The sequence below is a fragment of the Phocoena phocoena genome, chromosome 20, assembly GCF_963924675.1.
Source record: "Phocoena phocoena chromosome 20, mPhoPho1.1, whole genome shotgun sequence".
Taxonomy (NCBI): Eukaryota; Metazoa; Chordata; class Mammalia; order Artiodactyla; family Phocoenidae; genus Phocoena; species Phocoena phocoena.
Window position 1 is genome coordinate 8,680,350 of NC_089238.1, and position 14,504 is coordinate 8,694,853.

The 14,504-nt window shown below is 56.1% G+C and overlaps 1 protein-coding gene across 1 annotated transcript in view; it reads right to left on the reverse strand.

Annotated features, from left to right (window-relative positions):
* Window positions 1–5,932: 5,932 nt before the first annotated feature.
* ARHGAP35 (Rho GTPase activating protein 35) overlaps window positions 5,933–14,504 on the reverse strand; it is a 71,398-nt gene continuing 62,826 nt past the window's right edge. The window contains exons 5-6 of the mRNA XM_065898946.1: window positions 7,812–7,917; window positions 5,933–7,047 (exon numbers count right to left, since the gene is read on the reverse strand). Of these exons, the coding sequence (XP_065755018.1) occupies window positions 6,690–7,047; window positions 7,812–7,917 (464 nt within the window). The 3' untranslated portion in view covers window positions 5,933–6,689. The remainder of the gene's footprint in view (window positions 7,048–7,811; window positions 7,918–14,504) is intronic.

Consider the following 14,504-nt stretch of genomic DNA (forward strand, 5'->3'; position numbering starts at 1 on the left):
GTGGGCCGGGTTGATGGGAGAGAGTAACACCCTGAGGAGGTCTCCAGGGTCTCTGGCTTTGGGGAAGCATGGGGGATGAACAGGTTTGGAGAAAGGGGTCGGGAGTGTGGCTGTGGGTATGTCACGGTCAGCAAGTGGAGTGTCACAGGCAGGTGGGTAGGAATGTGGCCCTCAGAGCAGAGGTCTGTGCTGGAGTCACATGGGAGAGGTCGGCTTATAGATTCAAGTCAAGGGCCAGGTTGAGACCGACCATTGCGTTCTACAGACCGAGGACCTTGGTGGGCGCCTTGCTCAAGGCACCTCGGTGGGCATTCTGAGAGGACATACGGGGGAGCCACAGGCCCTGCCCCCCCAAAGCTCTCCACTTGGGTGGATGGGGCTGAGAGGTATAAGTATACGAGTACACGTGACTTGAGACAAAGGTTTATGTCAGTACACATATTGAGTGCCAGCTGTATACTGTATAAATTGTTTTGAAAAAGAACAAATGCTGAAGCATTTATGGGAGTCACACGAATCCCCATAGTAGGCAAATGGTTGTTGGGTGAGTCAGTGTGTAAAAGGGTCTGGGAAGAATTTCTAGAGGAAGACTGGCTTGGAAGGACAGGCGAGGATCTGATGGGCAGAGCTGAGGTTTGGGGGTGTGTGGATTGGAGGAATTCCAGGCAGAGGGAACAGCACAAGCAAAGACTTGGAAGCCGGAAGGAGCCAAGTGCATTCAGAGGATATGATTTTGACAGATGCTGGGAGTCTGACTGGAGGAGTGGGAGAGAAGGGCAGGCTGGGTCGAGGGAGGGGCCCCTGGCTGGCCCGCGGTAGACCTGTGAGTGACTGCTGGCTCCTGTCGACGGGCGGCGACTGCCTGGAGGGGCGTGTGGGGCCCGAGCTCTGGCGAGGGAGGGTTGTGATCAATGACTGCGCCTGCCACGGGCACGGGAGAGGAGAGGCATCTCGTTCGGTGACTAGTCCCCACTGCTGCTGCAGGTCTTCCTTCTGGAGTAACTTGGGGGTACGAAGACTGAGGACGGGGAGGTCACTGAAGGTGTGGGAGTGTCCGTCAGAGTCCAGGTGAGCCAGAATTAGGACTTGGGCCAGAACGGAGGCGGTGGGGACAGAGAGGTCACGGCTGCAGGTGGCATCTGGGAGGTGACCTAGAGAGCCTAGAAGGAGGGGTGAGGAGGCAACAGGGATAGAGCGGACCGAGTCTGAGTGGCTGAGGTGTCTTTGAGGGGCAACCTCCATCCCTGGAGCTGCTGTCCTGAGAAGCTGACTCTCCTGGGTCACCCAGGGGTAAACCCTGACATCTGACCCCAGAGCCACTGGCGTGGCTTCCGCTCAGACAACAGGGAGTGACAGGGATGGACAGGAGCTGCTGTTCAGTGTCTCCTGGGCCTGCTGGGTCCCTGTGGCCACAGGGGTCTCTGGGTGGTGCTTCGCATGATGACCTAAACTGCAGGGGTGACGGTAGACATGGGGGGGGGGCAGGTCGCTCTGCTAGAGGAGAGGAGAGGAGGCCAGTGCTGGCCCTGTGCAGGCGGGAGCTCCCGGCAGCAGTCCCTGGAACGGAGGCGTAAGGTGCCAGCAGCTCCTCACGGGGCCCGGCTCTGCTGGGGAATGCCTGCTCCCTGGGGCCCGGCTCTGGTGGGGAATGCCTGCTCCCTGGGGCGCTGGGGGACCCTCTCCCTCCATGGCCAGAGGCCCACCGCGCTCCTCCTGAGGGTCTGAGGATGGAGCCAGCGTCCCCGCGGGGCCTGAGGGGGCGGGAGCCTGGCCTGCTGGCCTGCCCGGGGCGGGTGTGCTCAGGGCCCGGGGAGGAGGGGCCACCTTCATCTCTCTCAGGTTTGGTTTTTTACAAGATTGATTTATTAACTATGATACATGTCACATAAGGCCTTTTCAGTTTTTTACACCATTCCCATTGAGACAAGTACAATACTCTGTAGCAAATACATGATTTTAAAAAACAAAACCAAACAAAAACACCTCAGTCAGAGATGCCTCAGCCTTAGTTGATGGCTGACCATGCACTAATCAGGTTGGAGCCTCAAAAAACCCACGTGTTTAAAAAAAAAAGTTTGGAAATTAAGCAAACATTCCTAATACCAACTAGAGGATGTCCTGGTTAAAGCCCCTAAAACACAAAGAAATAATTGTTATACTTTCTTTACATACACTTCTTCACTTTTGCTGCGAAACAGAATTTTGGGCACACAGCCAGACTACTAACACATTTCAATACCATTAATTTTTTTTTTTTTTTTCCTCAGGAAACTCAAAATATTTGTTAATTCAACATATATAAAGATCATTTAACATGTGAAAATACAAGTACCAGAAAAATAAGCTGGCAGCAGCACTATTCCGAATTTTCAAACAAGTTTTATTCCCAACAATTCAGACTTTTTAAAAATTTCTTTAAATGTACACAGGGAACATGATTCTTTTTTATGCAAACAATAACTTACGCCCTGTCTCGACTACATTGAAGTGTAACATCACTGCTGTTGGAGCTTGCCGAGGGGGGCTGCTGGGCAGGAGCTGCAGGCAGTCGCCTCTGACCCTCGAGGAGTCTGCAGGCGGGCGGCCGGCTGAGATGGCTCTCAGAGGAGGTGGTGAGAAGAATCCTTCCCTTCTAAGACAGCGGCGGCGGGCCCAGGCCGGGACCTTAGACGAGAGTGGCCCTTCCCCTCATGCCAGGCCTTCTCTGGTGCGATCACCAGCAGTCACGGACGTGACTTGGGCTTTCGGCATACACGACTCAGTCGTCCTTTCACCTAAGCACGAACGAGCGGCTTGAACCTGCCCAGCAACTGGAGTGAGGGCAACTCTTCCGTCCATTGTCTGCGGAAACCAGCAGTGCCAGGGAACGAGCACCGCGACTGTCCCCAGCAAGCTGGGCCCGTTCCCAGGCCCCGCGGCACACCATGCCCATCGCACACGAGGAAGGTGGTGTGAAGGAACTTGGTCCACAGCAACCCACCCAAATCCCTGGAGCTTCCTTCTCTTGGAAAAGCAGAGCCCTCAGTGGCAGAGCCAACACTTCCTCCAGCAAACATCCCCCCGCAGTGTAGGTCTCCTCTTAGGAGGGGACTGGGGAGGGCACAGATGGAGATGACCTTAGATTACAAATGCAGCTGACTGGTTTCCGAGTTTCAGGGCTGAGGCCGGAACACCCGTGGCCTAGGGGATGGCGTCTCTCTAGGTTTCCCCCCCGCCCCCGCAGGAGCCAAGATGCAAGGACGAGGGAAGTCGTGCTCTCCCAGCCCCTCCTGGCCGGTGTGCTGCCCCTATGCTGTCACCCCGTCCACCCTGGCAAGGACACACACATTCTGCTATAAGAATCTCACCTGCAGCATGCATTCTGCTTTAAGCAGGAAGACCAAGATGGCAGTGGATGTAGGAAAACCCAGGAAACAGCACTCTCTATTTCACATTCCTCCTCAAAATGCCAAGTGATGGGAAGAACTTGACAGAACGCAGGAATAAATGTGCTGTGATACCCACATGCAACACAACCAAGAACTGAGGGCAAATTCACAAGCCACGCCTCCTAACCTTGGACCACTTCCCTCTGTGGAACCATCGGTGCTGCAGATCCAGAATCAGCCTTATACTTAAAACCGAGGGCTGTTCATTTCCAGCTCCTGGTGCCTACACTCTTGTGGATGTACAAAGAACACCGGACAGGGAGAGCGCTTCCGGGCACACCGCTATTTTGCTGTGAGGCACCGAACGAGCCCCATACCCCCACTGACATGCTTACCCATTTTGGCAAAGGTGAATTAATGCCTGCCACTCCCTCGATTCCTAGAGCCGTGATGCAGCTCACATGAGAATGACTTGTCAGATAACTTTCCAGAGCTTAACACACTAGATGAACGGGAGGTGGGGGGTGGGAAGCATTCCAGTTACGGGTAGCCTGCCCCAACACACTCCCACACTCGCCTTCGTGGGTCCCCTCCAAGTGCCCGTTTGGTCCAAATGATGACCTCCACCCCCACCCCCAGAGGCCAAAGCCCAGGGCCCAGCACTGCTGCTGGTACCAATGCCAACTTGGGATGAATGTCCTCCAGCCCGAGAAGCAGAAAATGTAACTGAGTTAGCAAAGGAAACAAAGAGGAACCCCTGAAGCTTCCTGTCCGATTGTGGCTTTCGGGGCATGAGCCACCAGCCCGCACCTGCACAGTTAAAGCCCTGGCAGGACATTGGGGGCAGGCACGTGAGGGGGTCCCTGCAGCTGCCCAGGGGCACCATGGGACCGGAGGCTAACCTGTGGAAGCCTGGTCTCTGCTACTCCCACATGAGTAATGATGCAATGCACAGGCGTTCGCCCTTACCGTGCCCCTTCCCCATCCAGAAAAATCACCTACCACTTACAAGGACTGTGCAGTCTCAGGGTGGGAGCTGCCTGGGAAGGCAGGACAGCTCGGGGCTTGTGAAGTTCCTGGTGCAAAGCCAAGGTTGCAGCTAGCCCAGTGTGCCAGCACAAAGGGGCGGTAGTGTAGACTGGGCAGTGGGAGGGATCCGGGCCACTTCTGTTTTAGTTCACACATGGGACAGTGGCCCCAGGCCACCCCCACCCCAAACTGGGGCTGACTGGGAGTAGGTGAGCATGACCTAGAAAAGGCAGAGATTAATGGAGTCATTTCCTCACCTGCCTGGGGCTCAGAGCTGAGGGAGTTGGAGGGCCAGAGAAGCATGAGTCTGACCACCTCAGTCAAAACTAAACACAAACACTGCCTTCCAGCCAAGCCCCGACCTATAAAGCATGAAGCACAGATCCACCAGAACAGAAGAAACCCGGCATCCAACATTTACGTAAGACATTCATGTACCTTGGATTTGTTTTTTGACTTGTATCCCTAAGGAGGCGGTAAAACTTGCAGGGATAATTTAGTTTTTCCAAGCACCTTATTTTGTCAAACAACTAGAAACGGTGAAATATCCAGCTTATCCAGAGAAGTCAGTGAGCAAAGGGCCTACCCCGCCCTCCAACAGCCAACAGGAAGCGTTTGGGCCTGGGAGTGGCGGGGATTGTTCCGAGGCATCTTTTACTCTGTCAGGTCACCCGGCTGAGGCAACCCAGGGCGTCCTGGAACACGCCACAGGTGCTGCTTCTTAAAGTGCAAAGAGACCCCAGAGGATTACGCAGCGTGTGGGCCTCCACCCCACGCCCAGGGTACCTTAGTGTCAGGCTTCTTCACTGCAGAGGCCATGGCCCAGCCACGGGGAATGGGGGGCAGCCAGTATCTGTAGCAGCCTTAGCAGGGTTGCTGTGTTTGGAGGGCGGAGGTGGGAATGAGAAGGGTTCTCAGGGGCCAGTGGAAAGGCCAGGAAAGGCGGGGGAAGGCCGCGGGGGGAGGATGGTGTCAGGCAGGCACGATGCCCTCCTCACGACTCTCACGGTCTTTGTACCTTTAGCTCCTCCGGTCTCTGACAGCCTGGGAGCTTGAAGGATGGCCCTACGTGGCACCAACAGACCACCGTACTTCAGAGTTCCCCACACACAGCCCACTTCCCACAAATACCCCTGCTGGCGCAGTATGAAAATGATTCAACACCAAACACACTGAACCAAACCCCAAGTGCACCCTGGCACCCTCCAGCTGCCCCCACCCCAACCTTGCGCGCGAGCCCACACACGCAGCAGCAGCGTTTCTGTAGCATTGTAGTGTTCCAAGGCAGACCAGTATCTATGCTGGTCTCCCTAGCTCTTCCCACCAAGGGCTCAAACTGTCTTCTTGGGGTGGTGGGGGGCATCTAGTGACAGGACGTAAGTGGGACCCCAAAAGGCTCTCGGGCAACCACCCCCGGGCAGGCACCCCCGCTCTGCTGTCACCAAGACAGGGGTCCGCGTCCACCTGTCTGCCTCTCGGCAGAGGTGGGGAGAGAGTTAAATCTCTACGTCTGTAGTTTTCTTCCTTTTCTTTTTAAAAATCATTGGAGGGGGTCTTCCCATTTTTCTTCGTGTTCCTGTTTTAAAGGGAACGCATCCCCAAAGCCTGTGAAGCGAGGAGGGGGTGCGTGGGGGGTGGAAGCGGCGACACCCTCTCTCGGTCCAGGCACGAAGCTACCCTCCCTCTGTTCTGATCTGTGCCCAGCACTGTACCTCGGGGTGGCAGAGCCGTGGCCTACATGTTCCCAAGGAGGCTGCTAGACAGGCTGCACGGGCAACGGGGGTGAGGTGCAGATACGGAAGGTGGGAAGCGGCAACAGACGGGAAGTGTTCTCTTTAGGGGCTGCCGGCCCCGTCCTGGGGCAGCCTGAAGCCCCAAATCTCCTCCTCCCCTGGCCAAAGCCCGTGCTCTGTCCAGTGGGCGGACGCCCTGAGGCTGGTGTGCGCAGACAGGTTGGGGAGGGGGTCCGGGGAGCAGTGAGCGTGTGGAGGGCCACAGGGTCGCTGCCTGGCTAGTTCAGTCCTCAAAAGGGTCCAAGTCAAAGGGCAGGGCCCCGGCTGTGGCCTGCAGCCAGCCCCAGGTCTGCAGTGCTGGGGCTCAGGGCACTGGACGGCCCAGCCTCTGGCGGACTGTTGGCTGGTGGCGCTACTGCTGAGATGTCGAGAAGGTGAGAGGAGAGAGGGGACACCCTCCCCACCCCCGCCCCCAGTAGACCTGGTTTTGTTCAAGGCCAAACGCTACCCCGACAAACAGAGAAGACCGTGTCTCCTTTCGCCCTGGGCCTCGGGGGGCTCACAGCGTGTGTTCGGCTTGAAGCTGGGAGGGGAGCAGTGGCTGCATCGGGGACTGGGGGGTGGGCGGAGGCGACTGGGGCGGTGACGGCTGACTTGTGACAGGTGTGGAGGTGAGGAAGGGCACGGTGGAAGCCAGGGCAGAGGGGGAGCTGGGCGTGGCGCCGGGAGGCTCGCTGATGGGCCTGTTGTGGAAGAAGAAGGGGCACTGCTGGATGAAGAGCTCAATGATTGTCTGGTAGGTCCGTGTGGCCGTGAGGGCGTCCATGGTGCTGAAGTCGGGTCTCATCAAGGTGGGCCAGAAGCAGATGGACAGGTTCTCACTGGTCATGAGATTCACCTTGTTGTTGTGGCTGACTCTGTAGGCGACACCAAACTCAAGGTCAGAGCCCAGTAGCAGGCCTGATCGAGGATCTCGACCGACTGTGCTCATGGTCACTGCCTCGCCAGCTGCTCTCCTGGCCCGCCCACCCGCAGCCCGAGAACAGAAAAGGCCCCAGCACAGCTCTCCAGGGCCCCGGCCTGCGAGTTGAGGCCCGAGCCCCTCCACGCCCCGTCCTCTGTTCCAGTGCCTCACGCGGCTCTGAGGCCCAGCTCACGGGAGGCACCCCGCCCCCCCAGCCCCGTGGGTGGGCAGGATGCCTCAGGGACTCTCCCGCAGGCCCCCAAAGCGGGGCAATGCTCTGGCTGTACAGAGAAGAAGCGTGTGTATCCCAAGCCACGGTTCACAAGACACCACTTTGTCAGGAGAGGAATGGGTCTGACTGGAGAACAAACCTACTCTGTGTGTGAGTAAATGCGGGAACCACGCAGCGAACTGCTTTCCTGACTGTGGCTCCCGCACTTGCTCGAGTGCGGTTCACTCTCGCGCACCGCACACCTGCCTCGGCCCAGCGCGCTGTCACGCCGGTCAGGAGACACGAGTCCTGGAGGAAGGACTTCGGGTGTGTGGGGGGCCACGCAGGCCTCTCTCAGACAGAACCAGGACAGGAGCCCGAGGTGGAGGAGCCAGCAGCCCAGCAGGCTGAGGACGGAGCCTTGCTCAGCCGCATTCTACAGCCAACTGGCCCCGACCGGAGGTTTTCAAAGGAGGGAAGACCAAACAGCAAGCCCTGCAACGTACTTGTTCAGGTGAGAGATGACATATTTGAAGACTTCATGGTTTTCCTTCGGGAATCTCTTGAGTACCTCCTTAAGGGCATGTAACTTTTGCTCACGGTCATTGATTTCTGAGGAGAGAGAAAACCAAGACAAGGCTGGTGGGCCTGGGGCTCAAAGCAGATACTGGTCCTGGGCAGTTGGTCAGACTGGTGGGTTGGCGGCCAGGGAAGAGTACGCTGTATACTCTACCTTCTCTGAAGGAAGCCCAACCCCATCCTCTCCCTGCAAGCCGGTGCCCAAGGCTGGCACACCTGGCAGTGGCATGGGGCTAGGGGTCAGGCCCACCTCCGTGTCCCAGGCCCCTGCTGAAGGGGAGCGCTGTACGCCTGGGGCTTCCTGGCCCCCCTACCCGAGACTGCACGATCCAGAGAGAATCCACCATAAAGAACACCATTCTTCGCTCATCCGGTTGCCCCTGGAGACAGGCATCCCAATGCAGAAAGCCTGCCTGCTTCCTGACCAGACGGGTGAGCGCTGCCACCCACCCACGCCAACAGACGGTCTAGGGAGGGAGTCTGTCACAAGACCAGGCCTCTGTCCTTTTCCTGGAGTCACAGGGACCCTCCACATATCTCCCTATTGGAGGAGCCGATGGAAACAGCGGGGGAATTCTTATGTAGTTCGTCAAAGGGACGACATACCCCCTTCCCCCACTACCGCCCAGAGTTTGCCCATCACGGAATCCTAATGTACTGAGAGAGGGAAAATAAGCTAACCCAAATGAAACGCTTAATCCACGCCAGGCCTGGCTCAGCGAGCCCTCACAATCCTACGAGGCTGGGGCTGTTATCACCCCACTTCAAGGATGAGGAATCTGAGGCCCAGAGAGGTTGCAGACATCAGCCTCTTGGTCTGGGAACCAAACCCTCTCCAGATGGCTTCAGAGTCTGAGTGAGGACTGCTGTGCTCCCTGGGGCCCTGGTTCCCCTTCCTGAGTAGACCTGGCCTGCCTTGTCTGGGAGAGCCGCCCTGGGGTAGTGGGACAAAAATGGTCCAGAGACCACTTGGAACCAGTTGGTCGAGAGATCTCTCTGAGCATGGGCAGGTATCCCCGAGGCCACTTGCTGGAACTGAAGGCTATCTCTAGGACTCCAGGGCTCATAAAAATCACAGGAGGATCCCATGAAGAGATGGCAGCTCTCCCACAACTGATGGCTGTGGGGTAGGTGGACAGGGGGTTCATTAAGAAATATGACGGTTCCTAACTCGTCTGGGGACATGGGCTCCTTTAGGATAGATGAAAGCTCTGGACCCTCTCCCACAAATAAACTGTGTACAGCCCTGTCTACGATTCCTGGAGCTTCACAGACTCCCCAGACCCACATATTCTTTAGGAAGCCTCTGGTCTCCTAGTTAAGAACTTCTGTAGGAGGTGATGTTCCTAGAGGGTCACCACAGTCTGGGAGCCTCAAGCTAGACTTAGAAGGACAGACAGAACATAAACGGCTGGTGGGGAGGTGTGGGGAGGTACAGGGAGGAAGGGCTGTGCGGTGGTCTAGATCTCGTCTCTGAGACCAACCAGCTGCGTGATCTCGGGGGAGTGACACGTCTGAGCGGCAGTCTCCCTGCCCATGAAAGAGGCTCATGACAGTGCCTCCTTTACTTGGCAACACCACACCATGAAATGAAGAGCTCACAGCCAGACACACAACAAGCACCTGGGAGCAAGTCTGAGTTTCAGGGAACCAGTGGAAGAGGCGGCCGCCAAGATGGCAGGCATGGAGCTGAGAGTGTTCGCTGGCAGGCTAATGAGCATGAAACCGGTGAATGTTTTGACTTGAGAGCGTGCTTGATAAAAACAGTGTTTTGGTAACATCTGTCTGTTAGAGGATGACTACAAACCCCCCCACAGGAACTAATTATGTGGCGCCATTATCAGTTTCATTTCTCTGAACCCAAGACTTATTGTAAGGGTTCAACTTCAAGGGCACACTTTTTGTCTGGCCTTGAGTTTCAAAATCCTTTACTGTTACGCTTCAATAAAAAGTTTACTTAAAAGAAGGAAACTGCTCAGGGTGGGGGCAGGGGTGGAGGGATGAACAACTGTCCTGGAAAACACGAGACGCACGGGCATGCCGAGTCTCACTTAGAATAGCTGCGCCCTTCCAGACGCGGCTTCCGGAGGCCTCTTGTAGGCGCCCGCACGACAAGAACACAGCTGTGTACGAACGGCAGCACCTTCACGTAAGAGCCCAGCCTCACCCGTCCTCCTGGCTGGACGCAGGAAATGGGGCTGCTAATGGCACTGCCTGCCCGGGACGGCCCCTCTCCTTCCTATCCGCTGAGCAACAAGGACGGCTGCTCCGTCTCTCTCTTCCGGGCGGCGGGCCGGGGGGATTACAGAACCTGCTCGGACAGTGATTCAAGGGCCACCCTCAGGCACGCCAGCCTCTCTCCCCCTCCCGGTGTAGCACACCAGCAAGGTGCCTAACAAGGCCCTAGACGGAGGGGAGGGCGGCGAAGGGAACAACCGGAAGCCTCCCGGTGCAAAGCCCCATGAAGAACAAGGTGCACCTCACGCACAGCCTTCTGACCTGACCTGTCCTTCTGTCTTGATGTTCCTCCAGCAAGCACACCACCACCAGCGTTGAGGGACCCACTCACACCGGCCGTCTTTTCATGGTAGTCACGACACCAGTGACTTCTTACCTCTGGAGAACGCAGGAATGTCGGCGGGGCGATTTCACAGTTGCTGTTTGTGTCATCCTCCCACCACCAGAGGGCAGGTGGGGCTGGTTTATCCCACATGCTGGCTGAGAAGACCCACTCAAGAAAGAGGCAACACCAAGGACACAAGGCTGGTGAGTGGAAGGAGTGGTGGGCACCAAGCTCTGTCTCCAAGTCCAGCACTCCTGCCCTGGGTCACCTGCCTGCCACCATGCTCAGAGCCCTCGCCAGCTTCAATAATCCTCTTTGAAAGGGGTGAAGGGCTCTATAGGGCTCAGGCCTCCTCAGCTAAAAAACCATACTTTTTTCTTTTTTGCGGTACGCGGGCCTCTCACTGCTGTGGCCTCTCCCGTTGCGGAGCACAGGCTCTGGACGCGCAGGCCCAGCGGCCATGGCTCACGGGCCCAGCCGCTCCGCAGCAAGTGGGATCTTCCTGGTTCGGGGCACGAACCTGCATCCCCCGCATCAGCAGGCGGACCCCCAACCACTGCGCCACCAGGGAAGCCCCCAAAACCATACTTTTAAAACCATGTGTCTGTCAACTGAGACATCAATACAGGTTCACGAGAGGCATGTGAGGTCAGCTGAATCAAGACGAAGTCTGGGCACTTCCCTGGTGGTAAACTGGGTAGGGCTCCGTGCTCCCAATACAGGGGGCCTGGGTCCAATCCCTGGTCGGGGAACTAGATCCTGCATGCTGCAACTAAGAAGTCCGCTTGCTGCAACTAAGAGATCCTGCACGCCACAACGAAGATCCCGCATGCTGCAGCACGAAGGCCTGGCACAGCCAAAAGAACTAACTAGATAGACAGAAAGATAGATAATTTAAAAAAAGACGAAGTCTGGATACAGACCAGGGAACTTAGAACTGAGGTCCCAAGAACTTTGGAGCAAGAGGAGAGGACAGGACTTCCCTGGTGGCTCAGTGGTTAAGAATCCGCCTGCCAATGCAAGGAACACAGATTTGAGCCCCGGCCTGGGAAGATCCCACATGCCGCGGAGCGGCTGGGCCCGTGAGCCATGGCCGCTGAGCTTGCGCGTCTGGAGCCTGTGCTCTGCAACGGGAGAGGTCACAACAGTGAGAGAGGCCCGCGTACCACACACACACAAAAAAAGAATCCGCCTGCCAAGGCAGGGAACACGGGTTTGAGCCCTGGTCCAGGAAGATCCCACGTGCCACGGAGCAACTACGCCTGTGCGCCACAACTACTGAGCCTGCACTCTAGAGCCTGCGAGAGACAACTGCTGAAGCCCGCGAGTCTAGAGCCCGGGCTCCACAACAAGAGAAGCCACTGCTATGAGAAGCACACGCAGCGCAATGAAGAGTAGCCCCCGTTCGCTGCAACTAGAGAAAGCCCACGTGCAGCAACGAAGACCCAATGCAGCAAAAAAAAAATAAATAAATAAATTCAAAAAGAGGAGAGGATAGCCAGAGGCCACTGGGGACCTCAGAGGCTAGCTTGCTATACGCCTCACAGTATACAGAAAAACCATGGCCCAAAGAAGTAAGAATGCTGGTCCGAGGTCACACAAATTGGTGTCAGGGGCCCTAATCCCAAACATTGCTCTTGCCCTGGCTGTGTCACTCTGCTGCCATCTCTGGTACCCAGGCTGTCAACCAGGCTCTAGGCTTGGATCTGCTACCGCTCAACCCAGTGCCTAGAGGAAACTCCCTGATGGATTTTGACCACCTTGCACACCTGCACCACCAGAAAAGGAAAACACCGGCGCAGGTCACAACCGCTCAGTGATGCATGCAGCTGCCAGTGTCCTTCTGGTGGGAAATGACCCCAAGGCTGAACTCTCCCTCTGCTGGGCCCAGAACGGAAGTTTCAGGGTGTCCTTCTCCCGGAGGTACGACCTTGCAGTAACCTGTGCAATGTCTCCTACCCACCAGATGAAGGCAGGGACTGCACACGTGTCTGTCTGCTGCCATCTGTCCCTGTCCCACGCAGGGCCTGGCACATGCTAGGAGATGAGGGACACGCCCGTGCTCTTAAGCAGCTAACTGGACAGACAAGAGGAAGCAGGATCCCAGAATTAGCAACATCACAAGGCAGCATGTGAACAAGAGCCCAATGAGCAGCACGACTGGCTCACCTGGCGACCTCGCCGGTCAGTCATTTATTAATCTCTAGCTCTAAGTTGTCTCATCTACAGATGGAAAGGGTGAGACAATAAGCCAGCATCCTGAACCATCTGGGCTCATATAACCCTTTGATGATTTTTTTTTTTTTTTTTTTTGCAGGGGGTGGGTGGGCCACACTGTGTGGCTTGTGGAATCTTATTTCCCTGACCAGGGATCGAACCCGGGCCCTTGGCAGTGAAAGTGTGGAGTCCTAACCCTGGACTGCCAGGCAACTCCCATCCCTTTGACAATCTGATGAAAGACCATGGTCTTCTCCGTAGACTTAAATGCGCACACAGAACTCACAAGCAGTTTATGGGGACTAACGAGGCTCTGAGGCCAAAGGTCCTTAGGCTCAGAGCCTCTGGACCAAGACAGAGGCAGCTCTAGGGCCTTTCCTGGCACAAAAGACATAGGACAGGGTGTGTGGGGACTGCTGGACCAGAGGGATTCCGGATAGGTGGTGGTGGGGTTTGCGGGGGGGGGCTGTGAGATGGAGAGAAGACGCGGGGCAAGAATAAATGATACTGTTTCTTGAAGGCTGGGGTGAAACGTGAGGACGAGACAGAACGGGGAATTCAAGCCCCCTCTAGCTGCCTCCTGAAATCCTGGTCCTCTCTGAAGCCAAGCTCAGGTGCCGTCTCTTCCACGAGGCCTTCTACCTTCCTCTCTCCTTACTGCGTTTCTGCACTTCCAGCTCAGGTTGCTTCACGCTGTCTGGCAGAGAACTTAAGTGAGCACTGGGGAGGGCAGGAACCACGTCTCAGCACAGGTCGCGCCCAGCTTGCCCTCCCTCGCAGTGTGGGCTGCGGCTGCTATTCCTTTCTCAATCTCCCACACATCACCTTGAACGCGGTAGGAAAATAACTGGTGAACAGTCACGAAAACCTCCATTTGTAGGCAGAATTTCAGCAATGTTCAATATTGTGAAATCTTGGAGCTTACAAAACACTTTGATAGTGACCTTGATATTTGTTGTGATGGGATCGGAAACCATTTCCAAGCCCTTAACACACACAGACACAACAGCTCTTAGGTATTACGTGGAAAGAGCTGGTCAAGTTGACGTTGCCATGGAAACCCAGCCAGGCTGAGAATAGCTACTTTTGGGCATGAGAATCTTTGTTCCATCATGTCCCTTAACACTAACTTTGGCACTGCCTGGTTGGTGTTTCTGGCTCAGTTAAGCTCTGGCACACACAGCCCCACTCTTCACTCAACTGTTAAGGCCGTGAGAGGTGCCATGTCAGTGAGATACACTTCTCTCTACCAGGTTCAAGACAACGGAGCTCCAGCTGACTAGCTTGGGGCACAGGAAACACACAATGGGAAGAGGAAGCGGAAAATCTCCACCCTTTTCCAGGCTGCAGTAGCAGCAAGAAGCTCCCTTCCTCAGCAGAGGCAGGCAGCGGAAGCTGCTGTAGGAAGGCAGCTGATTCCCTATCAATAACACCTTCCTCTCCTGCCCCCTGTGACCCTCCCCGAACAAAAAGACGCTATGTCAGCAATTCCCGCAGAAACAATGGGATTCTTTCTGCGGGGTGCCAGGACTCTACAAGCCTCTAGATGGCGCCAAGTCAAGACAAACGCTGTCCAGAATCTCTGGGCTTCCAGCAAGCTGGGTACCAGCCCACACCTTCTCTTCCCAACTTCTGCCCAGAGACAAGCTTAGCTTACATGGAAAGAAAGCTGGCTCTGGATGGAGATTTCCCATGTGTTTCACATCTGAGCCAGCCTGGAGCCTGCTAGAGAAGTGACTGCTGGGAGGACCTCTATCTTTGGATGGTAGGACCAGAGCAGAAGCTGGCACCTGTCCCCACCCCCTAAGTCATCTGGAGAAACCCAGACTCCTGTCCTGAG